General features: G+C 66.9%; 4 protein-coding genes across 10 annotated transcripts in view; 2 read left to right on the top strand and 2 right to left on the bottom strand.

The window, feature by feature from the left end:
• Positions 1–1963: 1963 nt before the first annotated feature.
• Positions 1964–8191, bottom strand: CHMP6 (charged multivesicular body protein 6). Its single transcript, XM_032321758.1, is given in 9 exon segments — positions 1964–2932; positions 3428–3482; positions 4408–4488; positions 4667–4732; positions 5529–5615; positions 5699–5786; positions 5944–6053; positions 8115–8140; positions 8143–8191. Coding segments are annotated over 9 exon segments (603 nt in total). The 5' UTR covers positions 8177–8191; the 3' UTR covers positions 1964–2876.
• On the top strand, positions 8175–16874 carry LOC116576943. The gene is made up of 2 exons (XM_032319497.1): positions 8175–8465; positions 14411–16874. Exons 1-2 carry the CDS (start codon positions 8175–8177, stop codon positions 15008–15010), a joined length of 891 nt encoding a protein of 296 aa, XP_032175388.1. The 3' UTR covers positions 15011–16874.
• On the top strand, positions 8718–13639 carry LOC116577956. The gene is made up of 2 exons (XM_032321757.1): positions 8718–12308; positions 12526–13639. The coding sequence occupies exon 2, from the start codon at positions 12712–12714 to the stop codon at positions 13618–13620; it is 909 nt and encodes a 302-aa protein (XP_032177648.1). The 5' UTR covers positions 8718–12308; positions 12526–12711; the 3' UTR covers positions 13621–13639.
• A 1561-nt stretch (positions 16875–18435) lies between the features above and the next one.
• Positions 18436–26483, bottom strand: part of RPTOR (regulatory associated protein of MTOR complex 1) — a 306996-nt gene continuing 298948 nt past the window's right edge. For 4 of the 7 annotated variants that reach the window (XM_032322464.1, XM_032322468.1, XM_032322467.1 and 1 more), the window contains 6 exons: positions 25224–25330; positions 23728–23855; positions 22294–22380; positions 21287–21403; positions 20853–20982; positions 18436–20228 (listed from right to left, as the gene is read on the bottom strand). In XM_032322464.1, the coding sequence (XP_032178355.1) occupies positions 20160–20228; positions 20853–20982; positions 21287–21403; positions 22294–22380; positions 23728–23855; positions 25224–25330 (638 nt within the window). In that variant the 3' untranslated portion in view covers positions 18436–20159. The other 3 variants (XM_032322466.1, XM_032322470.1, XM_032322465.1) reach the window with 3 other exon arrangements.

The following is a 26483-nucleotide window of genomic DNA, read 5'->3' as shown; positions in this document are numbered from 1 at the left end:
TGTGCCGACCTCCAGTGGCCACCATGGGCTTCGAGTGTTCTTGTGCATGTGGATGGGGCAGCAGGCGTCCCTCCTGAGTTTGTGGCCAGTGAGTGACCGTGGAGAGCTGACACCACCAGAAGCCCATGTGTTGTCAGGACAATGCCCCACACCCTGCCTCAAGTCCCCCAGTTTTCTCCCTGGGTACAGCAGGGTTTCAGGGAGACCCTATGGGGGTGGCCGTAAGTGGGGAGGGGGACATGCCTCCTCAGGGCAGGGCACACGGGGGCCAGGGGACCCCCATCTACAGCTGGCAGCCCCCGTTCTGTAGCTGGGTGCCCCCCCCCAATTCCCCATCCCCTGCTTTTAAAACTTTCATGCTGCCTGTACTGGGGACAGACGTCCCCACCAAAATGGTCCCAGTGCCCAGTCCTCACCCCGCCTTCCTGCCCCACGGCCCCACCGGAAGCCTCTCCCACCTGTTTCCGCAGCCCCCACTGATCTCGGGTAGGATCCCAGCTCTGCCACCAGGGCTATGAACTCAGCTCTCACTTCTCTGCGGTGTTCCGAGTTCTACGCCCCGTAGATTAGAACGAAGGTGGGTCATGGTCACATAGGTGGTGGTGTTTCAGGACCAGGGTTCAGTGCTGGGTAGCATCAGTGTGAGCTCATCCTAGCTCCCTGCACACTCACGCACACACACGCACACACACGGGAGCTGCAAGCCAGGCAACCTCCAGGGTCAGAGCCTAGGAGGCAGCTCAAGGTCATGCTGGGTTTCAGGGCAGAACCTCCTTAGATGAACAAAATAAACATGTACAAAGAGAAAAGGTGATTAGTTGGCACATGAGGCCTAACTTCTGAGACACTGAGAGAGGACAAAGTTCCCTCCCCAACTTTCCAGCTGTTGCAGGAGATGCGGGGACCCCTTACCCGGGTCAGGAGGACGCCTGGGCTGCTGTCGGATGCTCGCTGGGTTCCCCATGCCCCGGAGCGGGCCATGCACACCCAGGCAGGTTCTCCAGGCACTCACCGCGGGAGGGGGGTGGTCGGAGCGCTGACCCCACCGCACAGCCCCCATGGTGAAGCCCTCAGGGAGGCCAGCCAGTGACTGCAAGGGGCAGACTCTGCCGCCAGCCCTCAGCTCCGGGAGCAAAGGGAAAGGAGAGGGGTCCACCCTGCCAGTGGGGGGTCGGCACTTCCCCTACCCAGGCTGCCCACTCCCTCCATGACCTTGGACCGGCAGCCGCAGAGTAGGGCAGGGTTGCTGGATGCAGAGGTAGCCTGTATCTCCTTGTCTGTCAGAAACCCCTGGACGGCCACGGATGGCTGTTACCAGAAACACACGGGTGGGGCCCGCAGCCAGACGGACACCGTCAATGCCAGTTTCCTGCAAAATCCCCCAAATGAGCTGGCAGAGAGCCCCCTCCAGGCTGAGGCTGGCATTACACCTCCAAATCTGGTTTTCAGCTCTTGTCCCCCCCCACCCCCCGCCCCCCGGGGAACTTGGCTGCAGCCCACGGTGGCCTCGAGTGCAGGACACGGCAGCCCCTGGGAGTGGGACACCCCCATCCTTCTTGCTGTTGCCTGCCTGCTCCCGGGGGCATGTGGCTTCCCACCTGGGCCTCCAAACCAGGCCCCCTGCTGGAGGAACCCAACCGACCAGCCTCCCTCACCTCAGTGCACGCAGAGACCGCGGTGCCTGTTTCCCTGGAGGGGCCCAGGACCTGACCCCGCGCCTCGCTACCGGCAGCTGCCCAGAGCGGACAGCCAGAGCGCAGGGTGCCCTCAGTGCCAGAGCCCCGCTGGGTGCGCTGAGGACCCTCACCTGCCCCACGTCCCCAGCCCCCAGGCCACTCGAGGCAGGCGCAGTGGAGCAAGTGCCCGGTAGAGGCCAACGTGCCGTGTTTCAGGGACAGGAGAGGAGCCGCACTCGAACCCACCAGCTGCCCCCAGGGACCCCATTCCACGAGGCTGCAGACCATGCAGGCATCAACTTTAATACGGGGCTGACCTGGGAGGGGGCTGGGAGGGTCCCCTTTCTGTTCCAGGTGGCAGGGAGATGTCATCGGGATTGTCTAATGCCAGGATGAGCCGTCGGCCAGAGAGCCGCGACCACCCCCGACAGCATCCACCTTGTTGGAGCGCCCCGGGGGCCCAGCAGGCTCCCAGGCGACGGGGGCCGCACCCCCGAGCAGGCCCATCAGCACCTCCGGGAACCCCCGGGAGACCGCTGGCTCCTTAGGAATGTCCCTTTGCAGCAGGGTTGAGCTCCCGCTGGTGCCAAGGACCGGTCGGGGCTCGGCCGCTGTCAGCCCAGCCAGGGTGCGTCCACCCCCGCCAGCCCAACACTGTCGAATGTCGACACAGAAGAGGGGAAGTTTCCAGCCGTGAACCGATGGGGAGACGGGGCAGGTGAGGAAGCCAGGCCAAGGCAGGCGCTCCCTAACTGAAGCCCCGGCCAGCCGGCAGGAGCAGCAGCAGTGAGGGAGAGGCGGGCGAGGAAGCCGGGTCGACGCGCCCTCCCAAGAAGACAGCAAGCTGCGGAGAAGGCGGCCCGCGGAGCCTTGCAGGGCCGGGGACAGGAGTGGCCAGCACCAGGAGCCTTGGGCCTGCCTGTGGCCGCGTGGGAGCCGCAGCGTCAGAAGCTGCGTGTGGCTGGAGGGTCTGAACGTTGCCATTTAATCCAGAAGCGAGAGCAAGGCCACAGTGCCAGGGAAGCGCTCCGCAGAGCCCTCCTGGTACCAAGCCCACGGCGCCACGCTGCGCCGTCAGCACCTGACCGGCCTGGCCTGGCGCCGGCCTCCTGGGAGCCGGGTCAGGGCTGGCCACGCACCCAAACTCTATGGGCCCCAGGCTCTGGGGAGTCCCCGCCAGTCCCGCGAGAGGAGGCCGAGTTACGAGGCCGCCACCAGCTCCACCTGCCTGGGCTTGGCCTCGCGGGGGACTTTCTCTGTGGAGGAAAGAAAGAGGTGTTGGCCGAGGAGAGAAGACCAGAGAGGCAGACACTTCCAGAGAAGGAGGTGGTAAGGAGCCAGGACCCAGGACAGCGCGCTCTGGACAGGGCCTGCGGGGCCCAAGGCGCAGGCAGGGGCCTGATGTGGGAGGGGCAGGAGGAAATGTGGCGGGACCAGCAGCCACGTGGGGCCGCAGCGGAACGCAGCCCCGCAGGGCCTGCTATCTAGAGGACGGCTCGTCCTGGGCTGGACATGGCCTTTTCCCAGCTCTGCTTGTGGGCTACGCCTCTCTGAACGGGGTCAGGCCCGAGAAGGTCACCCCATCCTGGAGACCCGGGCCCAACCCCAGAGCGAGGCCTGTGCTTACCTGCCCCACTGGGGAGGAGGGAACCGACTTTCCCTGAGTGGGAAGGGGGGAAGGACCTTGTGGCCCGGGCATTTTGCTTTGTCTGGAAATCTGTGTTCTCTAACGGACAGGACGAGAAGCATACCTGGTTTCTTTTCGGGAAGGGGCTCTGAAGGAACCTCTGGGAGCTCTATCTGCTCCTACAAGAAAGAGGGCAGAGGCTGCAGGACACCATTGGGGCGGGAAGTCCCCCGCGCTGAAGCCCCGGCAGGAGCTGGCACTACTGAGACCTCAGTTGCCCCAGGGGGCTTCCCAGGAGATCTCAGCTGCAAACCTGGCCGTGCACTTGGGCACACGTATGCGCACGGGCCCCGGAGCCACAGAAGCGCCCACTGTGCTCGCGCAAGGGCAGGTCTGTGGTGGAGCTGCCTGTCCCCCAGGGGCCCCCTCGTGGCTTGGGGCATTCGGGTCCTCGGGAGGAAGGACATCAGGAGGCAGCGTCCATGGGACACCGAAGTGCACAGAGCAGCGACATGAGCTAGTGCTCCTCCCGCGGGCAGGGGGAGCGGCAGGCGGGGGGCACAGGGAGAATGCGGCACCCCTTGGCAGGGCCCAGAGACAGAGACCGCTCAGACAGGGAGCGGACACAGGCCTCAGGCCTGCACGAGACGTCAGCAGCGTCCAGGGTTATGCATGCAGGCCCCGCGCACGACAGCGAGCCCCTGGGCCTCAACGGGAAAGGCCACCTGAGATCACAAAACCACACTCTGTCCTCTGGAGGGGCCGACGGAGCCAGAAGTCAGCATCTCTGCGCTGTCCCGGCCGCCGGGCTCCAGGGGGCCCCAGCCTCCAGCAACCTCCTCGGGTGGGCAGCCCGCGAAACCGTCTCCCCGGGCGGGCTTCTCCCTGCTGTCAGCCAGGCCCGCGAGGAGACAGGCCTCGGTGCAGCACAAACGCTAGTGGTTTCCGGAACACCGACCGCAGCGACAGGACTGTGTGCTCCCCAACACCAGTGACCACCACGGGCAGAAGCCGCCTGGGGTCCTGTCGCCCGAGGGACCGCGCCCAGTTCTGGGAGGTCCCGTGGCCTGAGGGACTGCGCCCGGCTCCGGGAGATCCTACTACCTGAGTGATCGCGTTCAGCTCCTCCAAGATGGCCTCCTCATCCTCCTGAGTGAAGCTTCCGGCCAAGAGCTCGTCTATTTGCTGCGAGAGGAGGAGCAGAGGTGAGGACCGGGGCCAGGCTGGGGAAGGAGACCGCCCGTGGCTCAAGGCCCCCCCTTGAGAAAAGCGGACCACCGCTGGCACAGGCAGGCGCGGCCCGAGGGCAGCCGCTGGGCACTCACGCGGGCGGCAGGCGGCCCCGTGGCCCGGCAGCACCTACCCGCTGGTACTCCACGGCCTCCTGCGTCTCCTCCAGTATCCGCTCCACTTCCTCTATGGACATCACCTAACAGTCGGTTCAGAGGGAGTCTCGTCAGCGAGGCCCTGGCAGAAGCCCTGGCGGGAAGGCCACCCGGACCGGAGGGCACCAGCCAGGCCGCGCGGAACACGACACGGTACTGGTTGTCTCTGCCGTGGGCTGGGCCGGTGCAGAGACTCCGGAGCTCGGCCCCCACCGCTCCGCTCAGACTCCTGCCGGCCCTTCGCCCCAGACCTCCGGCACCTCAACCAGCCCTCGGAGGTCGAGGCAGAAATAAGCAAAAAGGTGTCAGAAACTTCCTCAGAGCGGCTGACTTGATCTCGTTTGGGTTCAAAGAGCCTCTGCTTGACCGGCAGGGACACACTGGACGGACGGGCGGAGCAGCTGGTGGCTGGGGCGCTCTGTGTGGCCCCTGCTGTCCCCTTACCCGGAGATCAGGGCGGGCTGGGGCACGGCCTCTCCCCACCTTTTGCCACCACCTCTACGCCGCATCCTGTGACAAGGCTGTATTCACCTCCTCCAGGAAGCCCTCCCAGTGAGTCCGCCACACCCTTCGTGCACCCTCACCGGACTACTCTTCCAGTCACGTAAGCATCTGTGGACCCAGTTTCTGGTCTGCGCCCATCAGCCCAGTCTCAGGTCAATACCCTGAGTGTGTCCGCCACCATCGCTGCCTCCTGGGAGCACTGGCTTTCCCACGTTCCTGGCTGGCACCAGCTACTCCCGGCCCGTGGCCTGGGCACAAGTGTGGCCTGGGGCATGAGCCCGGCCCCTCGTTCGCCCAGCTCCCCTTCCTTTCTGCCCCAGCCCTGCCAGGGCCCACCTGGTGCATCTTTTTCAGACACTCGTTTCCGATCTGCAGCCCTTCGACCACCTTCATCTCAATCTGGGTGAACTCGATGCTCTGGACCTGGGCAGGATGTCGAGGCAGACCCAGTGGTCAGGTGTCTGCCCTCCCCTGCTCCCCCTCCCCCCGCCGCTCGCCCCACCGACCATGGTTTCCAGGCTGGTGATCTGGTTTTCTGTCTTGTCCAGAAGCTGCTCCCGGTACCGCTTCTTCTTGAGCAGCAGCTTGGCCCGTCTGCAGAGGGAACCCCGCACGGTGACCCAGTGGCCGGCATGCCTGTTGGTGGCCTTGCTGGGCGTGGACTGGCCTCCTGGGCCTACCCCCCCGCCGGCTCCAGGACCACAGGGGAATGAAGCCCCTTCTTGTCCGGCCTGCCCTGGGCCCCACTCACTCCTTCTTCCCGTCCCGCAGGAGCTGCCTGGCGATCTCGCGCTCGCGCTCCAGCTGCTGGGTGATTCTCTTCTGGTACTGCTTCAGCTTGTCCCGCTGCTGCTTCAGTTGCTGCGAGAGAGGAGGCCTGGGTCGGCACACGCCCTCGCTGCGCCGGGTCCTGCGCCGGCCGCGGGGCACACCCTCTAACAGAGTTCTCCGTGGGGACAAGGGGCACATGGGGCAAGGGCTGGCGACATTTATGGCTGTCACCACTGGGAGGGGCATGCTCCTGGCACCATGGTGTGGAGGCCAGGGGCGCTGCCCAGCCTCCCGCAAGGCCCAGGAGGGGCAGCCAGCCCCAGGGTCCACAGTGCGGAGACGGAGAGCCTGTTCTCAGTGGCGTCACTGCACAGCAAGGCTGTGGGTGCTGGGGACGGGGGCAGGTCAGAGCGCCGCCACTGCCTCCAGGGTTCAGAGACAACCCAGAAGGGCCACCGGCCCACCCAGCCACAGCGAGGGTTTGGGGCCTTCCAGCCCGGCTCTGCGGGCTTCAGACGGGTTCCCGCTGCGTGCAGCTCCCCTGCCTCCGCCGCTCATCACCGTGTCTTTGCCGACAGCCGCCACCACGTTCGCGTGGTGTTTGCGTGATCGTGCCAAGCAGCTGGGACCCCGGGTGCTGTCCCAGAAGGGACGGGGGGGGGGGGGGGGCCGGGCATTTACCGCGTCAGTCAATCCTGCCCTAGTCTAGACCACTCACATTTCTTTCAAATTTCGCCATTTCAGAGGACGCTGCGGTGAGCGCGTGCGGGCACAGGGCATTTCTCCTATGCGGCCTTCTATCTTTAGGAACGATTGCCCTGAGTTAACTAATTAAGCGAAAAGGTCGGTACACCTGTAAGACTCGGTGTAGTGAGAAATCCACCGCCAGTGTAGACGCGTCTGTAGACCCGCTTCACGGCTCCCTCCACAGCACGCCTCCTCAGCACCTGCCCAGGGCGCCACATGGCCGGTGGGGCCGCCCCGACCACCGCAGTGGCAGGTGCCCACTCTCCCCGCCCGAGGCCCAGAGACACGGTGGCCAGCCTACGAGCCATCCTCTCCGCTCTGGCCGCTGTTCCTCCCCGGAACTGGGCCTCCACCCCCGGCCAGGGCCACGGTCCCAGCCGGGTGCGCCCAGAGCACCGAAGACGAGCCGCAGGACGCAGGTACTTAGGGAACAGACGCAGCGGCGGAGGGTCACGGGGGAGTTCCCAGCTTTACATCCGAGCGACCGGCCAGTCGTCGGGTTTACTGTGCGCGGACCGCGCTGCTCCGTCTGGGCACGCCCAGCGGGGCTCCCGGCCAGGAGAAGGGCCTCCTTGAAGAGAAGCCCGGAGCTGCGTCCTCGGAAGGAGAGAACCGCGGGGCCTGCCGCGGGGGCTGCCGCGGGGGGGGGGGGGTCCGCCAGGCGCGCCCCCGCCTCCGCAGAGCCCAGAGCGCGCCCCACCCCGGGCAGCACCCCCGCTCCTCGGGTTTCCTCCAGGGACACCCGTGCCCGACGCGGCTCCAGCCGGGGAGCCTCGGTCAAGGGCCTTCACGACAGGAGGTCCCTGCAGCCAGCGCGAGGCCACCGGAGACCGAGCCCGTTTCCCTCTCAGACCCGACGCCGGGCCGGCAGGAGCGCGAGCCAGGGTACGCGGGGCGGCGGTCCGCGGCCACCCCTCCTGGCGCTTCCTAGGCCGTCCTGCGTCCGGGCCGCAGAGACCGAGCGCGCCGCGGGGCAGCCGGAGCCGCGGGGCCGCCCGGGGTCTGCGGGGTCCGCGGGGGCCGCCCGGGGTCTCCGGGGTCCGCGGGGCCGCACGCCCGCACCGCGGGCCGCCGTGTGCGGGCTGGCAGCGCGGCGCTCCCGCGGGCTCCGGGGCTCCGGGGCGCCCGACCACCCGGCGGGACCGTCCCCCTCCCGGGCCGCGGCGCCTGCCCCCCGCAGCGCGCGCTCGCCCGCCGACCAGGAGCGGCTGCGACACCGCGCGACTCTCCGCGCCGCCCCGACCCCGCGGCCACCGTCCCGCCCTCGCCCGGGTCGCCCGCCGCCCGCGGTCCCGCGCCGCCGCCCGCGGCCAGAAGCCCGCCCGGCGGAGCGGCAGGCCCTCCCGGGGGCCGCGCAGCCCCGGCCCGCTGTCCCCCGCCGTCGCCGCGGGGCCCGGCTCTCACCAGGACGGCCTTGTCTTGCTCGGTGACCGGCTCTGCTTCTTGCGGCCGAACAGGTTGCCCATGGCGCCCCGGCCCGCCGCCCCGCCCGCCGCGCCCCCTCGCCGCCCTCGCGGCCTCCGTACCGAAGCCCCGCCCCCGACGGCGGCCGCGCGAGGCCAGACGCCGCAGAAGGCGAAGCGCGTGCGGGCGAGCGGCCGGCGGTCCGGGGATTCGGATCCGCCCTCGCGGGCCTGGGCGACCGCGGCTCGAGGACGCCGCCGGCCGGGCCTGCGCAGGCCTGAGTGCCGCATTCGCGCGCTCTCCGGAGTGCCCTCCAGCCGCAGACTAAGACTCGAAGTTGCGGTCTCCCGTGTAGGTGGGATCCTTGCGAGGTCCGGGGGCCGGAAGCCGTGTCCGCGAGCCCCTGCGCCCCGGCGGCTGCGGCCACGGAGCGCTGCGCCCAGCGATCCGGGGCCCGGCCCGCGGGCTTCCAGGTGTGTGCGACGGCTACCGGGCCGGCCGCCGGGCCTGCGCCCTGCTCAGTCTGGGTCCCCCCGGCCTGCGGCCCAGCCTGGGACGAGAGCCCGCGTGGGGCCCCGCGGTGCGCAGCCGCTCGCCGGCCGCCCCGGCCCGCAGCTGAGTGTCCCGGCCGTGCGCGCCGGGTTCGGGGGCCACACGGCCTCTCCGGCGACAGCACCCAGCCCTGCCGGGTCACCCCAGCCGGTCCTGTGACGGAGTCTGCCCTGCGCCAGGCCCGGTCCTAACAGCCCAGCGGCTCACGGGCGGGGCGCGGGGGGTCTGAGAGGAGCCGCTGGCCTCACCTCTTCGGTGGGACGCCGAGCCGAGTGGGCACCGGGCTGGCCGGCTTCCGCGGGGGTGCGCTGGCAGGGAGCCCTGCAGGTGGTTAGGGAGGTCCGTGTCCAGAGGAAGCGTCCATGCGGCGAGGACAAGTCCACTGCCTCAGGACGGAAACCCGGAATAGCCGGCTGGTGTGGCTGGCCGGTCCCCCCAGGACACGGTGGTCTGGGGGCTCAGCGCTGCTGCGCGGCTGGGCACCCCACACTTGTGGGGAGCAGGCGGCCGTCGCTGGGGGAAGTCTGTGTTGCTGAGCCCACAGCCTCTGCCCCGGCTGCCATGGCCACTTTGTGAGGGACCGGAGAACGGGGAAAGCCCTCCATGGTGGTGACTCACGGCAGGTTTGGCCACAAGGCCTGGAGTTCTATTTCTGTTCCACAAGATGGGCCCCAGTCTAGGTGGCCACCCGAGTACTTCATTCTGGACACCCTGATTAGCCAGAGAGCCCTGCGAGAGAGCGTGCTGCGTGTCCCTGTGTTCCAGCCGCCTGCTGGGGTAAGGTCCAGCCTCGGTGGGAGGCGGCGTGGCCACTGGGACAGTGCGGCCTGCCTGGGGCAGAGGAAGGGTCCAGAGGCCGAGAACCAGAGTGGTCTGCAGGAGAGACCACCCTTTGGCTGGGAAATTCACTGGGGTGCACACCGGGGCTACAGAAACTGCCCTTCAGGGCTGAGAATCTTGCTGGGCACAGGACAGGCTGCAGGAGGCCCGCCCAAAGCAGCTGCCGGTGGAGGAGAAACACCGAGGGGCCTTGCATCCACCGGCCCCCTGGCCTTGCACCGCAGGAAGAGAGAAGCAGCTAGCGCCAGGAAGGGAGCCCCCTCCTCTGCCCGGCAGACGTGTTGCTCCAGAGCTCCAGTGAGGAAGCCCCCAGCCAGCTAGCCGGCCAAGGAGAAGCATCTGCAGGTCTGGCTCCCCATCATGAGGCGGCCAAGGAGAGTGAGTCCCCGCCCAGCCCGTACCTACTGCGGCAGTGGCGCTCTTCGACTCCCGAGATCAGGTCCTAAAAAATGACACAGCCAGTGGAACTCAGCCACCCGGTCAGCCCGGAGCGCCCCCTGCCCTGGGAGGAACTGGCAGGCAGCAGCCTGTGCCAGCTACTCAGGCACCGGCTTGCACAGGCAGGTCTCTGTCCCCACGGGCGGGGCCACGCTAGCTGACACCACGGGGAGCGGGGTTGCGCCTTCCCTCTGGACTCGGCCAAACCTGCAGATTCCTGAACAAGACCGACGGTGGTGGCTGTTCCATAGCAGCAGGGCAGCGGAAGGACGGAGTAGGCACTGTGGGCAGGCCGGGCGCTTGTACTTCCTGGAATCCTGCAACGTGGCGCCCCGGTCGTGGAACCGGCTGGGGCTGGGGGCTGGTGAGGGGTCGGACTGTTGGGTGCGTGGTGTCAGATCTCTCCTCGCCCCATCTGGGTTATTTTTTCACTGATCGTGTGCGCTTTCCCATCATGTCCATTTTGTTCAGGCTTAGGGGCACCTGACGCAGCTGTCAAGTCTAAGACCAAAGCCAGAGAGCCTGGCACTGTCCCTCGTGATGGCTGCCCCCACAACCCTGCTCACCTGACCTCTGGGCCTGCCCCCTCGGGTGCCCAGGGGAAACTGGCACTGCCACCATCATTCCTGGCCCACAGAGGGCTTTTCGAGAATATGTGGTCCTCACCAAGGGCTCTGGCCAGGCCTCTGTCAGGGCAGTGTGGTTTGGGGACACAGTGAGGCATTCAGTGAGTGGGCTGCACCTGACAACTCACAGCAGGTCCTTAGCTCCCAAAATTCCTGGAGTCTTCCCTACCTATCACACCAAGGGACTTTTGGCTCAGCTCAGCTGTGCCAAGTCCAAGCTTCCAGCAACAAAGGACCAAACGGGGCCTCTGCGGCTCTCGGTGCGAGTCAGCAAAATCTTGGTGTTCCTGGGGTGGGGCCCGGAGGAGAAGCAGCCTCCCCTTAGCCAGCGACTGCCTCGGTGTGGTCTGCACGGAAGGGGGTGTCTCAGGGAGGAGGGTCACCTGTGCTGGCGGGCCAGGCTTTATGGGGTGAGCTCGGGGGTGAGCAAGGTCCTTCCCCTCCACTGTCTCGGTCCTCACACGTCCTCGGGCTGCTCCGATCTGGACCTGAGGGGACGGAGACCCCGCTGTGTGTTGGAATCCTGCCAGCCCCAGGCTGAAGCTGGGGCACGATTTCCCGATACCGCAGTGCTGCCACAAGAAACCAGATCTCTTATAGCAGCCCAGTAGATTTTCCCATTTTCTGGTTCTACCCTGGAACTGAGAACTTAAAGCTTGTCTTAAAAACGTCATGTCGGCGCAGGAAGTCTGAAGTTGCCGGCCTGCCCTTCTGACCTCCTTTTATCTTAATCACCTCTGTCGAGACCCTCCGTCCTAACCACATCACATTCAGAGGAACTGTGGGTTGGGACCTCAGGACCTGCATTTTGAGGGGACACGGTTCAACCCACCACACACAGATGAGATCATCACTTCCTATCACCTGTCCTGGACTTCTGCCTCCCAGGCTCTCCTGGAGCGACTTGTGACAGGGCCACTGCATCACCCGCCTTCACTCGGGACAGCTCTCCGGGCGTTTCAAGCCGAAAGTGTTTAGTACGGAGGTTCGGTGCCTCTAAACCGCGGATGGACAGGAGCGAAGGGAGGGGCCGCACCACTGGACCCTGGCAGGGGGGCGGGCGGGGGCACAGAGACTCTGCAGCTTGCGAGAAGCGGGTCCTGTCAGTGACCGCGGCCTCCTGCCCTGGGCGTGCTGCCCCATCTCACCTGCCAGAGCCCCCCAGGTGGCCTGTGACTGCCCGGGCGGGGGCTCAGGAGACTCCTCCTGTGGGTGGACAGTAGCCCGGGATCCCGACGTGGCCTCCAGGGAGGGTGTCAGTGGGGAGGTGCCGTTTGGGGTGGCCGTCCCATGACGCGCAGCCCCGGGGGACGTCGGTATGAAAACATGGCCCTTGGGCGGGCCACCATCCACAGGGCCGCGGGCGGCTGGTAGGGTGCTGGCGGCCCGCATGGAGTGACCCCCGGCCTTGTGGTGCAGATGACGTAAGCTGCACGCGAGGCACCTGGGAGTGGGCGGTCGGGGACCAGCGCGGGAAGCCGCCGCCTCGGCCCACCTGCTCTCCACCTCCGAGGCCCGGCTCCCCGACACGAGCTCTGATTGGCTTCCCTCCCTGGGCCAATCGGCGGTGGCCGTGGGGGGGGAGGGGGCTGATTGGCTGAGCCGAGTGTCGTGCCCACAGCTGAGCCAATCCGCAGAGGGGAGGGCGGGGCCCACAGGAGGCAGGCGCGCCCACTCGCGTACACCGAGCGGAGGGAGTTGCCTCCCGGCGCCGACGCCAGGTGTCCCCCGACGCCAGGTGCCCCCGGATGCCAGTTGTCCCCGGATGCCAGGTGCCCCCGGATGCCAGGTGTCCCCGATGCCAGGTGTCCCCGGATGCCAGGTGCCCCCGGATGCCAGGTGCCCCCGGATGCCAGGTGTCCCCGATGCCAGGTGTCCCCGGATGCCAGGTGCCCCCGGATGCCAGGTGTCCCCGATGCCAGGTGCCCCCGGATGCCAGGTGTCCCCGATGCCAGGTGCCCCCGGATGCCAGGTGTCCCCGATGCCAGCCGTCCCACGCTGCTGCGTGGGGGCTGTGGGGCCAGGGCGCCCCGCGGAGGCCGAGCTGGGGCTGGCTGGTGCGGTGCGGGGGGGACACGCGCGGTAGGTTTTCAGGGGCCTCGGGGGTCACACCAAGACGGCGCGGAGAGAAAGAGCAGAGCATGTGGGATGAGCCGGAGACCAGCCTAGAGCGAGTCCGAGGAATCCAGGCGGATCCCTGGGCGGGGTGCGAACGCAGGAACCGGCGTTTCGTCCGCGTCCGTAGTGTGGACGCTGCAGTGGCCACGCGAGCGGCCGCGGGGGTGGGCCCGTGGGAGACCCCAGGGCGCGCATGCTCGGAAGGGCAGGGAAGGGAGGCGACTCCCAGAGGCTGGGGCTGCAGAGGGGGGACCCGGGAGAGACTGCAGGGGGGGGCCCGGGAGGGGCTGCAGGGGGGACGCCGCCAGGCCCCGCAGGGGTTTGCTCTGCCGGTGACCGCTGCAGGCCCCACGGGAGAGGAGACCGAACCGCAGCAGGTCAGGTGTCCAGACACGGCTCTTAGGGCCTTGAGAAGAACAGACGCGGGTCCGCAGGGGCGTCCACAGCCTTTCCGGAAGCCTCGCGGCTGTGCCGGGCTGCGGTCGGGCCGCGGCGAGCCACCCGGCGGCCACGCGGCGGCGCTGCAGGACAGCCTGGCGGCCGGCCCCCCTGCGGAGTGTCCCCGCGCCCGCATCTCAGCACTCCAGCACCTGGCACCCAGCAGGCAGTGGCTTCTGGGGGTGCTCGCAGGAAGGGGGGTCCAAGAAGCCCGGGCTACAGTAGAGAGCTTCCTGGACCGGGACTGCCCTGGGCTCCCGGGCTGGGAGAGGTCCGCCCTCTGTCCACTCATCACCAGTTCCTCCTTTGGAGATCATCGTCGCAGACACAGGCCCGTCTACAGCACTGTGAGGGGTGACCGGGAAACCGGCGCAGAGGGACCGGTCGCCGGCCTGACCTGGAGCTGGACTCTGAGACCCTGGCCTCAGTGGGAGGAGGGATGGGGGGGGTGGCGGCCTGCACAGGGGCGGGGGGCCGGATGGACATGTGTCTAGAAGCTGTGGCCTGCGGGGTGGAAGCAGGTGGTGGGTGGCCCCGGGCTGGCTTCTGAGTCCCTCTGGTCACGCTGCACCCGCGTGCTGCTGTCTCAGGCTCAGGGAGGGTGTCTGGGAGTGGGAGAGCCGAGAAGGGGCCTGTGCTGGGGTGGGGGCGGCATGGGTGCCGGCGCAGGGGCGCCGCTGGGCAGGGCTGTCCCGCAGCTGTGCCACCACAGGGGCTGCAAGGGCCGACAAGTCCAGAAGGGCCCTTGAGTGTCCCCTCACACGCGGTGTCAGTGCCTCTTGGAGTGACCACAGAGTGCCCAGTCCTTCTGAGACTGGGCCGTAGAAGCACGGGGGCCTTGTCCTGGCCTCCAGCTGGACGGCAGCCCGCAGAGGGAGCTCGGGTCCAGCCACTCACTTGTGACTGCTGGGCATCCTCACACCCGGGGCGCCCGTGGACCTGTGGTGAGTGGCCAAGCAGGGCTCTTGTGACGCACCGGGGACAGCAGGTGCGCTCCACGACCCGCCCCTGCACTCCGTGCTCAGAAGTATCTCTGCTGCCCCCCAGGGCTCTTGGGGCCTGTCCCCAGCTGGCCTCGAGGCAGGGGGGTCCCATGGGGCTGCCCGATCCCCAAACTGCTTCCTCTAGAGCTGGCCGTCTGCAAGCCTGGTGCGGGGGCTGCAGGCTTCGTGGCCCCCCGGCGCCTGCGTGTCCCCAGGTGCCAGCGTCACAGGCCCTGTGTGTCCCTGCAGCCTCGCCCTCCCTCGGGACACACGCAGTGAGAGGAGCGTCTGTTTCCCGCAGGCGCAGCCCGGATTCAAACCCAGGCCGGCCCACAGACCCTTCGGGAGCCGCGCTCTCTCGCCTCTGGGTATTTTGTGCATTGAGGGGACGGTCACGTCACGCACAGGTCACCATCGGAAAGCCAACAATTCAGTCATCTGGTGCTTCACAACGCCGTGGGACCAGTACTCTGTGCATTCTAGCACCTTCTCCTCACCCGGGAAAGCATCTGTGCCTGTTAAGCAGTCACTCCCCGCCCCTCCCCCCGCCCCTGGTGGCCCCGGTCTTTCTGTTTCTGTGGATTCCGACTCCAGATCTCTCATGAGAGAACAAGTACACGACACGTGGCCTTTGGTGTCGGTCCTGTCCCCGTCCGGCCACACTGTGGTGTCGGTCCTGTCCCCGTCCGCCACACTGTGGCAGGTGTTGGCACTGGCTTCTCAGAGCTTGGGCATCAATGCTCTGCTGCGGAGAGACCGCGTTTTGTTTATTTGGACATCAGTGGAGCCGGGCTGTGTCCCCCGCTCGGCTGTGGTGACCAGCGCAACCAAGAACATTCGTGCGCGAGCCCCTGTGCGACCGCGTGTAAAGACCTTGGCACCGCCCTTTGGATCACCGTAGCTCCGTAATGAGTTTCCAAACAGGGAACTACCAACACTTCAGGGTGTTTTCTGGCTATTTTCAGGGCCCCTTGCATTTCCATGCGCATCTGAGGGTCAGCCTTCTCATTTCTGCAAAAAGGCAACAGGGGTTTTCATTTGGCTGAGATCGCCGGGGACTGTGGCCATGGATGGCCACGGGGCCTCCGTGCCCGGAGTGCACAGCCACAGTGGGCGGGGCTGGCTCTGCCTTCACGACAGGACGGGAAGCCCTTTTCGCTGCTCCTTTGTTGGGGCGTCATTTGCTTTTCCCTCAGTCTGGAAGGTTCTGATACTCAGCAAAAAAGAAAGAAAAACCCACGTGGGGTTACCTCTTCCTTTGGTTTTAGCTGTTGCTGGCCTCTGCCCCCCTTTCCTGGGGAGCCTGGGGTCCTGTGCATGGCTGGGGCTCCCTCGAGCTGGCTGGGGCCCCCAGAGGTGCCTGGTCTGAACCGTCCAGTTAGGAGAAAGTGGGGTTCAGAATGCATGATGGGGGATGGGCCGTCATGGTCCCCGTGGCCCCTCCCCTGCGGGGCCTCTGCCTCTGGACCCCCGTCCCCCTGCCCATGTACCAGGCTGTGCGGCCAAGCAGGCTGCTCACTGGTGCAGGTCGGTGGTCGTGGGGCCCTGGCAGGTGGGGGCCTTGGGGGCAGCCCTAACCAGGATGTTCGGGCTGGAGAGGTGGGGGGCGGCACGGCGCATGCCCTTGGTCCTGTCTTGGAGACATGAAGCCCACCCCTCACGGGAGGAAAGAAGGGGCTGTAACTGATTTCCAAGGGGCTTCTCTTGAGGAGAGATCGGATCCGGGGAACAGCTGAGGGCCTGACACCAGCTGCCTCCTCAGCCCAGAGGCCGGCCACCTGCCAGGAGCCCCAGTTCTAGGAAGCCCCGATGTCAAGCCGCGGCTAAAAACTCGGAGACTGCGTCCGCGGGGCTGTCCCCGCTCGCTGGAATTGGCCGCGGCAAGGGCGCCCCAGCCCCGGGCCGTAACGAATCACCCCGCACTCTCCGCAGGGCCGCTCGTCCTGAGACCGGGACCGGCGCACGCGGGCTGCCCGCACCGTCCGCACGCCGTGTCCCCGCGGGCAAGCGGCGCCCGGCCGCGACACCGGAGAGGGAGAGCGCGCGTGTGCACCTGCCGTGCGCGGTGTGTGCGGGCGGCGCCCGGCGCGGACAGTCTGCGGACGCTCCGCAGGTGGCCCCGAGCCCACCGGACCCAGCTGCCCGGCGCGGTGGCTGCAGGTGGCCCAGCAGGACGACCCCACGACATGCCACTCCCCGAGGACGCCCCCGTCCCCTCCCCCAGGGCGCCGCGGCGAGGGGGGCCGGGCCTGCGGGGGAGGGGAGGCGAGTCGCCTGGCGGGTCCCTGGCGCCGCCCCGTGGCCAAGTCCCGCCGCGCATCCATCTGTCCTCTGTACGGACACCCAGGGAGCGCTCAGGCCCTGGCGCCGGAAAAACCGATGTCGATGGGAAAATACCACTTGCTCTGCGGAAGCACGGACGTGGGAAGGCTGGGTTTCCTTCTCGCAGAAAGCAGTGTCACCCGGGTCGGGAACGCTGCGCTCAGACCCCCAGGTTTCCATGGCGACGGCCGCCCTCCCCCTGTGCGGTCCTGAGCCCAGCAGGTGATGCGCGGGGTCCAGGCTCTGCCCCGCGGAGGGAGGGCCACCCCCAAGGGGGTGGGGGAGGGCAGGAGCCGGGGCTGATGCCCCCCCAGGGCAGGACAGACGCTTTCCTTCCCATTCCCGTGGCCACCCACCTCCTCTTGGCAGAGGGTCCCCTGCATTTGCGCGCTCTGCTTGGTGGGGGTCTTTGCCCCGAAGCTTGCAGACAGCGGGAGCCATAGGCTGATTAAAGCCCCTTAAGGATGTCTGTGTCCTAGTCTGGAGGCCGTGACGCCAGGGCACAGGGGCCAAAGGAATGTTGTAGGTGGCCCTGAGGCCAAGAAGCTGCCTGTGACGTTGGGAGACTGTCCCCTAGGGTCCTTACAAGTGGAAGAGGATGCAGAGCGCGTCAGAGAGCCGGGGGTGCGGCAGACCCTGGAAGCCGGGAGAGGCAGGGAAATGCAGTGCCCTCTGGGCCCCTCCAGAGCCAGTGACGTTTGCGGTCCCGGCAGCCTGGCCGTGGTGGTCTACGGCGGCAGCCACGGGAGGCCAGCACAGGCGTGTCATCAGTCTGGGGAACCCACGGTGCTGTTCCCAAGCCCTGGCCACTCTCTTCCACACCATCCAGCCCCTTGCTGCAGCCCACTGTCGCAACCGTGTCCGGAGGCCGGAGCCCACTGCTGTGGTCGCTGGGCCCAGGTGCCGTGCTGCTGGGGTGTGAGCATTCCTTTTGGAACGAGGACCCACACGGAGCCCCCCAGAACCCTCACCCCAGCAGAACCAACCAGGGCTTAGTGGGCCGTGATTTCTCCAGGAAACCGGCCAGCTCCTCCCAGGGAGGCCCACAGCGGGCAAGGATGGTGACCCTGGGTCCTGGGTGTCACGTGGCCCCTTTTCTGTGAGGGCCACAGTGCGACCTTGGGGCATCGGCTCCTCCTCTCACTGCACCCGGTGCACCTAAACCTCCCCATCGCCCCCCCCTTTGGGGCTGGTGTGCATAACTCGTGGACCTGGGTGCACCATGCCCTACGCAGCACCCCCAGCCTCCGTGGAGTGAAGGTCTTCAAGCGGGCGTCGGGGTCAGGATGCCTGAGTCGTGATCCCAGTTCTGCCGCCACCCAATGGCCATGGCTTTGGGCGAGTTACTTAATTCCTGTCCCCCCACTTCCTGTCGCAGGGTGACCGAGGGCCTGTCCGCGAGTGGCGTCCCGGAAGCCACAGCCATGGAGGGATGGGGGACCTTCCATGTCCCACTCGCTTTGCGGCGCGTCCACTCGCGTCCTCAGACCCCCGGGGAGCGTCGGGGCGACGTCCCCACGTGGGAGGCAAACCGGGGCCGCCGTGGGGCCGGGTCATCGCGGGACACGCCGGCCGGGGGCGGGGAGGGCGGGGAGGCGGACTTGGCCCCCGAGCCTCGGGAAGGAACCGGGGCAGCAGCCAGCGCACCGCTCGCGGCCCCTCCCGCTGCGAGGAGGCAGGTTGTGTGGTTTAAAGTCGGCCGCGGGAGGGGGCGCACCCGGGCTGGAGGCCCTGGGAGGAGAGGCTCCGCCCCCGCCGCGCGAAGGGCCCGCCCAAGCCCCGCCCGCCGCGCGAAGGGGCCGCCCAAGCCCCGCCCCGCCGCGCGAAGGGCCCGCCCAGGCCCCGCCCCGCCGCACGAAGGGCCCGCCCAGGCCCCGCCCCGCCGCGCGAAGGGCCCGCCCAGGCCCCGCCCCGCCGCGCGAAGGGCCCGCCCAGGCCCCGCCCCGCCGCGCGAAGGGCCCGCCCAGGCCCCGCCCCGCCCCCAAGCCACGAGGCCGCAGCCGGTCACCTCTGCACTTGTTTATTGTCATGAACAGCTGTCGTTGCTCTCACTCACTCCGCAATTCTCGTTCGGTAAAATAAATAGAGATAAGCGAACCTTCAGGGCGTGCTCTGTGGAGCCCCGGTTAACTCCATGATTGGACTTTCGCGTCGGACCCGGGAAGCCCCTGTCGGCCCCAGGGCGGGCGGATCCGCGTCCGCACAGACCGCCCGGCTCGGCTCCTGGGCCCGGAGTCCGCTGCTCCCGACCCAGCCGATGGCCGGGTGCCGGCGGCCGGGGAGCTCACGCGGACCCCGGCCCGGAGCCGGCTCCTGGGGGTCCCCCAGGAGGGGGTCTCCCAGGCCGCCAAGGCCGGTGCTGCCCGGTCCCCGGGGACACAGCCCTGGCAGAGGCAGTGCCGGCCGCAGCTCGAGGGGACTCACATTCCCACGATTATGGCCTCGAAGTGGCAGAATTAGTTAAGCCAGCTCACTCCTCTATCGAATAATCTTGATTCCCAAGGAAAATGGAAAAAATGCTTTTCAGAATATCGTCATTGTGGTTTTGTTTTACAAGCGCTGTTTGTAATTGCTTAGCACATTCTCTGTTGTCCTTCCTGGGGCTACACCATCCCCGTGGCCCCAGGTCGTGCATGCACACGTGGAGACACACGCACACCTGTGTGCGGACAGGCACAGACGCCGTGACTCACGCCCAAGCAGTCACCAAGAACCTTCTCTGCGTTACTCGCTGCAAGACACCAGCGAGTGGCGGCGCAGACGGGCCACTACTGACCCACACACACGTGCCCTTGCACTGTGCGCATGTGTGAAGCCCGTGCAGGTGGGAGGCCTCAGGACCGCACAAGTGTGCACTCGTGTGTGGGCTTGGGTGTGCAAACCATGGGCTCTGCACATGCGTGCACACCCGTGTGGGAGGCCACAGGCCTGGTGGCTGTCACCGCACCTGCCTGGGGAACAGCAGCACTCAAGAGAAGCGGGGCCTGTGGCCCAAGACGGTGGCCGAATGGCCAACGACCTGCCTCACCCATCCAAAGCCACAGGCCCCTTCTGCTAGCGGGTCTGTGAGGAGAGGGGCCTGTGCCGGGAAGGTGGGTTGCGTGGTGGACAGGCACTGCCAGTCCTCACACCATCTGGCCACGAAGGCCCCTAGTGGGGCAAGGACTGGCAGTTGGCGAGGGGCCTTGGACTGTCTCCTCGTACGCGCGCCGGCTCTGTCTCTTGAATGCCCCCGCCTCCCAGGGTTCTTGGAAATGCCCCCAGGAGCGCGTGCGCAGAAAACAGCCCCGGCTAGCTTCCAGCCAGGGGGAGGCGGCCCAGGCCGGCTCATGGCCAGGCAGCGGCCCAGAGACCCATGCTGAGCCCTAGCGCTCCCCCATCCGCCAGGGTGGCTGAGCCCTGGGGAGCTGGCTTCTATCTCGGAGTTTTTGTGGAGCCAGTGCTCGGGTCCCTCGCAAAATAGAACGAGTGTGTCTCCCTCTTTAAAAATCTCAGAAGCAAAACAGGACGGGAAGGGTGCTGGGATGTCTGTGACTGTCCTTGGGCTGTCACACGGCAGGACTCCACCAGAGGCCCCTTCCCTGGGCTCCCGGGCATGACAGTGACCACAGACGGACGGACAGACAGCGAGGGGCCTCCTGGAGCCCTCAGCAGCAGGTCAGGACCAGTGTTCAGGGCGGCGCGGCGGGTCCACTATGTACACGGAGGCCTGGCGGGGTGGGCGCCCGCTATCTGGCGCGCTTCTCCACCGAGTACACGGAGATGTAGTAGTCATTGCTGCCCACGGCCAGGTGAGGCTGCAGAGGAGAGCAGGGCGGGTGAGCGTGTGGGCGGGGGTGGGAGGTGGGGAGGCCACCGTGGGGCTTCCCCACCCCCACCCGGTCCTGGCTCTCAGCAGAGGCCCCACACCTCATCACGAGGACATGGGGGCTCTCCACAGCTCCCTGCAGGGATTCGTCTGGGAGCCCCAGGCTGCATGGGGGCCTCTGGTGGAGCCCAGACACTTGGGGAACGACCGTGAGGGCTGGGCCACCCCTCCCTGGGGAGCACAGGCCGGGCAAGGGTGTCCCGGCAGCCTCCTCCCTGCTGGGCTTCTCCAGGGCTGGGATCAGGGCAGAGGCGACGGGTGACAGGAGAAGGGGGGCTGTCTCCTGTCTGCGCAGCCCAGGACTCCCTGGCTGACGGGGCGCCTGGCGCTGTTCCCGGAGGCGGCTTGGGGTGGCCCAGGACCAGACAAGATCCTGTTTCGCGCCGTTCTTGGACACGGGGAGGGAGAAGCCCAGGGCGCCCCCCCTGCCAACTGTGGGGTGGGCGGGGGCTGGCTGTCGCCCCCCTGCCCGCGGCTCCTGTCCCCCCCCAGCTCTCCCGAGCCCCCCGCACCCCCCTGCGGCCCCTCGGCCCGGGCGCGGGCAGGCACAGACCCAGTGCGGGTGGAAGGCCAGACAGCTGATGGCGCCGACGCGCTGGCCCATGAAGCCGTCGTAGTACTTGATGTGGCTGACCAGCTCCCCGCTCCCGCTGTAGACCGCCGTGAACTGGTTCATGGAGCCGCTGCGCACAGGGGGTCGGGGTGAGCCGGCCGCCGGCCCAGGGATGAAGCACGGGGGGGTGGGGGCAGCTCAGCGCAGGGGGGAGGCAGGCGCGTGCTCTCACCGGGGCACTGTCCGGGACACAGGGCTGACCTGCCCGCCCAACACCCACCCGCCGTCCCGCTGCGACGTGGCTCCGAAGAGCTCCCGCTCCCAGGCAGGGGGACGTGCCTGCTGGTCACGTGGACACCTGGGGCTGACTTCGGGTGCTCTGAGATGGTCGGGGCAGCCAAGGCCCCTCATTTTCTCTTAGGGGCGGCACCTACCAGGCGATCAGGTTTGCTTGGGGGTGGATGTCGAGGGCCGTGAGCCCCTTCACGATCTGAAGGACATTCACAGACTCGGGCATCCGAGGGTCGAAGAAGCGTACGTCCCCGTTGACGCTGCCGGGAAAGGGGCACTGCTGGGGAGGCTGGGGCAGGCCGGGCCCCGAGGGCTGGCCTCATGAGGTCAGGGGCCCAGGTGCGCAGGCACTCCTCAAGGCCAAGGCCCGCCCCCGAGTGACCAGCGTGGGGAGGAGCCCGCCCCACCGGCCGCTGCGACCAGGCCTGCCACCGAGCCCCCCCAGCCTCCTCCCCAGAGCCAGGAAAGGCCCTGCCTCCACGGTGCGAGGCGGCAGCAAGCAGAGGCCCGGGGGCGGGGGGACGTGAGTTATTGGTTTCATTTGCAGCCCCGGAGATGAGAGTCTGTGCAGCTGGGCTGCGGATACAGGATGGGAGGGCGGCGGGCGGCCGGGAGGCCGGGAGGCCGCGTGTCGCCCCTGGAGGCCATCTTTCGTGCCCTTGGTCCCTGGCGGGTGTCGCTCTAAGAGCTATGTTCTGTTTTTATGCTACAAACAAGAGACAGAGCATCTCTGAAGTAACGGTGGCTCTGTGACGGTCACTAACATCGGCTGTCCCTTTAACGGGCAAGTAAGCACTCGCCGCTCTCAGTGCGGGGTTTACCGAGCAGGAGAAATGGATTTACGGGCAGACGACGCAGACGACCGCCCCACGCAGTGGGCCCGCAGGAAAGGGCTGGAAGACGCCCGCCCCCTCCCGCCGCGCACACCCTGCAGCCGCCACCGAGCCAGCTGCGGTGAGGCTCTCCAACGGGGGACCAACGTGTCCCTGCCCTCCCACAGGCCCTGACCTTTCTGGCCAGTCCCCAAGCGCAGGTTAATCACTGCCCGGAAATGCCATCCTTCCCGGCTGTTTAAATACCAAAGACATATTTTAAATGTAGGAGAAAATAATGTTTTTACAGCAAAATGTCTCATAAATATTCTCAGTACCTCACGCTCATGATGTGGCCCTCGGGGTGCTTCTGGAGGTAGGCCTTCACCACCCAGGCTGTGTGCTCCCGGTACGTCATGACGCGGCTGCGGGGGGGGGTGGGGAAGGACCGGGTCAGAGCCTGGACGGCGGCCTGGACAGGGGAGGGGACAGCGGGCCGGCCAGCTGCAGCGGACGGGACAGCGGGCTGCCTGGGCGGGGGTGGGGGACAGCGGGCCGGCCACTGGCACACACAGCACCGGACAGGAGCTAAGAAGCTGAGGATGTGACTTCATTTTGAGTGTTTATTTAAGGCCCTCAGGGTCTACTCTCTCGGGGGGGGCCAGTGGCCTCCACCCACCCTTCGCCGTCATGTCGGGAGCACGGCAGAGCCGCCCCAGAGCCCCTGGACAGGGCCTTGCACCGTGCAGCTCCCAGCCCACGACACTAAGGGTCAGGAGTGAGAACCCCAGCCAAGGGGCGGCTGAAGCAGAGACCCCTGGCACGGAGGATGTGCCGCACACGGCAAGCCATGAGTCCTAGCTGGGGTGAGTGGGTGCCCGTGTCGCTGCCCTCAGCACCTGGGGACCCCAGCCGTACCCTCAGGGCCACTCCATGACCCTCGGCTCTTTCTGGGCAATCTGGGACTTCACTGCCTGCTCAGGGTAGCCAAGAGGACATCTTAATGGAGAGAAAACTCACCCTTTCAAAGCGCGCCACGAGCGGGTTTCCGTGTGCTCACGGCCAGCCCAGAAGGAAACCCCGCTCCCCACACACGATGGCGGCTTTCTGGGGGTGCTGCCTGTTCTCAGAGAACCTGCAGTGCGTGTGCGGGCCCAGCCAGCACCGGTCCAGCCTCGGGTCTGTCCTGGGAGACCCACCGGATGTCGGGCCCAGCACCAGGGCCTCGCAGCCAACAGTTCGTCCCATGGGCTTCCTTCAGCTCCAGTCCGACACCTGCCCGCTCGCCCCTTCCTCACCCCTGAAGGCCAGGCCTGGCCAGGCCGTGGCCAGAGACGACACTATCATGTATCAGCCATGGGGCCCGGGTGAGTGACCGCCGGCCGGACCCAAGCACCTCACCTGCCCACAGGTAACAGCACTCGCCCCCCAGTGCCCGGCTCCACCTGACTCCCAGCCTAGGACGTGCCCCCAGAGCCCGGAACAGGCACAACATGCATGTCACTCAGCCCAGCGCAGGGCCCACGCGGGGACTCCCTGACACTGTCCTCTTGGCCGCCTACCACGCACAGGAGGGAGACTGAGCTCAGAGAGGGCGGTGTCTTGCCAGGCTCCCTGCCCGGCTGGTTTTCCCCCTCCACGTGCCGTGGGAACGTGGCCTTGGTGGGGGGCGGTGCCCGGCAGGCTTCGGGAGGCTCACTCTGGGCCCAGAGACTTGGCAGCGACATGAGTACCTTGTCTGGAGGGTGCTGGGGTGTGGGGGGGCAGATTACCATTCGCTGAGCGCCATCCTCCGGTCGTAGACGCGGATGGAGCCATCGCCGAGGCCAGCCACGATGAGGGAGCGGTGCGAGTCACAGGACAGGCTTGTCACGCAGCTGTCAGCGCCCGTGGGGATGTCCTGGGTGTGGACACAGGGACTGTGGTGAGGGCCCCCAACAGCGGCCGGTCACGCCATCACCCCGGCAGGGGAGCCCTGCCTTCTGCACCAGAGAAGGCTTGGAAGGCCCAGGGAGCCTGAGGGGCCCACAGGGGACCCGAGTGAGTCAGGCCACACCCACCCAAGAGCCAGTCCCCCGTACCCAGGGCTGCAGCCAGTGCACGACTCTGGGAACCGGCTTTTGGTACCAATTAAACTTTCCAGTGTCTCCCTCTTTCCCAAAAGGAAGACAAAATACATTCTGGTAGGAACGGATTGTCCTAATTAGTTCAGCGGAGGGTCTAGGGAGCTCTGCCTCTGTAAACTGCCTCCTTGCCACTCCTGCTGGGGCAGTAAATGCAGGGGTGAGGAATGCCGGGTAGGAGGGCGCAGGGAACTAAAGGGACCACCAGAAGGAAAGCACTTTCCCCTCATCAGGGCTTTGCTGCTATCGGGCGCCCGGGGAAGAAATCCCACACGTGTGGCTCCTGGTCCATTGAAAAGGCATCAGGACGAGGGCGGCAGCTGCACCTCTGGGACACACGGCCTGCTCCGAGGCTTGCAGGGGGCCGGGGGCCAGGGACGAGCCCCGGGCAGCCGAGCTGAAGACAAGAGCCGCGGGCACGGGCTCCCGTGTAGGGGCTGCCGGCATCAGGGACTGGCCAGCTCCGGGGCCCAGAAAGGACGTGTGACAAAGGCTGACTGTGCCGTTGCAGGACCTGAGCACAGGGCAGAGGGAGGTCGCCTCTGCTCAGGCTGTGGCAGCTCGGACAACTGTGTCCCGGCCTCACGTCGGCTCCCCATCCCCAGCCCTACCCGTTCGACCTGGGCCCGTCCTCCTCCGCTGGGTGCCTGTGTGACTGGGGGCTTGTCGGGAGGCCCAGGGCCGGGCCGGGAGGCCAGGAGGGCGGAGCTCCTGGGCCTCAAGCCACAGCCAGCACCACCACCCAAAACCCCGGTGGTCCCCAGCTCACTGCAGCCCTCCGACCCCTTCCAGGATGGCTCTGTCAAAACCAATTCTGTCCTTGCTCTGCTGATTAAAACTGGAAATAAAAGATGCTTTAAGAAGCACGCAAATAATTCACCATTCCAATTTAAAATGTGCTCACTCTGCTGCTTCCTGATATTCCCTAATTTGCATGGATAAAATACGTTTGGAAATGATTAGGATTAGCATAGGCTTAATCACGCTGTGATACAGGGTCAAAGTGTCACGATAAATGGGCCGTGAGAGGTCATTAGCGCCTGACAGCGTGAAGGCCCACGACCCCCAGTCTCACTTCTCCGGGACAGGGGCCTGTCTGGGGGGGCGGGCAGCAGCGCTGGGAGGCCGGGCGGGGCCGCGGTTACCTGCACCTTCATCTCCCGGTCCGTGTCCCAGATCCGGACGATCCGCACGTCCCCTGAGCTCATGAGGAGGCCGGTCTCCTGCTCCCAGTCCACCACCATACCGGCTCCTGGACAGACACACACCATTCCGCCATCAACTCGGGACCCTGTCCCGGGCAGCCACTCAGCACCACGGAGTGCCACGCCGCCCCAGCCACGGCCGGGTCCCCAACCCCACGGGAGCTCCAGGTTCGCCGTCTGGGTTGGGGCAGCAGACTGGGGTCCCTGGATCCCCGCCCTGCCCAGTTTTCTGCTGCTGGGACAGCGCCGTCCTAGGACTGTCAGTTCAAAATGCCCGTTGTCCTGGGCACAGTGGGCAGCTGTGCAACTTCACAGCGGGCACGGCGACACTGCTCTCGGCCATGTCAAGGCTTGAGCACGCGGTTTCTCGGGGCTGCGCAGGAGCTCTGCAGAGGCCGAGGAGAGCCCGCCGGGCATGAGGCCCACGCAGGGCTGCATGGGGTGACTGCAGCGTTCCTAAAGGCAGCACGACAGCCTCACGGACGGTCTAGTCAAGCCAGTCTTTAGATATCCGGGGAGGTCCCGTACCCCCCACCCAGATCAAACAGCAGCTGGCGCTTCCCTCCTTTCGTTCTTTTGAAAGGAAGCAAGACTTCAGACCAGTGAGAAAAGCCTCACTTGCCTGCTCTGATCCCGGCTGGACCGTCCCCAGGCCGCAGGCACCTTCCCACGCCGGGCTGTGCGCGTCCCCCACTCACGCGCCCCTGTCCACGCACCAGGATGGTTTCCGCCGATGCCCCCAGTTTTATACGGGGCGTGTTTTCTAGGAACCGCGTTCCCCTTCCAGGCCACACGGTGCCGACTCCCCCTGCCCCACAGGCTGGGGTCCGGTGGACCAGTTAGCACTTATCCGTTCCCTGACTCCACACCCCGTGGCTGGAGCGGCAACGTCTTCTCGAGGCCCGAGCACACTTGTGGGGGGTCAGGGTCCCCAGGCAAGGCCGCACCTGCAGCCGCGGCAGAGACCCCCACAGGGGCCCCCCCAGACCCCGCGGCTGCAGGTTGCTCCTCCTCCACTGATGCGTGCGCTGTGACCTGCACGGTGCCACCAAGGTCTCTCCTGTTCTGTCACTCACGTGATGACCTCATTTGTATACTGCTTTGGTCGCACTTGCCAAGCTCATTTCTGCTGCTCTGCGGCCCCCGCGGCCCTGGGCATCCTGTTTTCCAGGCCTCTCAGGCAGACCCCATAACGCCTTG

Source organism: Mustela erminea, chromosome 18 (assembly GCF_009829155.1).
Source record: "Mustela erminea isolate mMusErm1 chromosome 18, mMusErm1.Pri, whole genome shotgun sequence".
Classification (NCBI taxonomy): Eukaryota; Metazoa; Chordata; class Mammalia; order Carnivora; family Mustelidae; genus Mustela; species Mustela erminea.
This window is presented reverse-complemented; position numbering and strand designations above follow the sequence as displayed.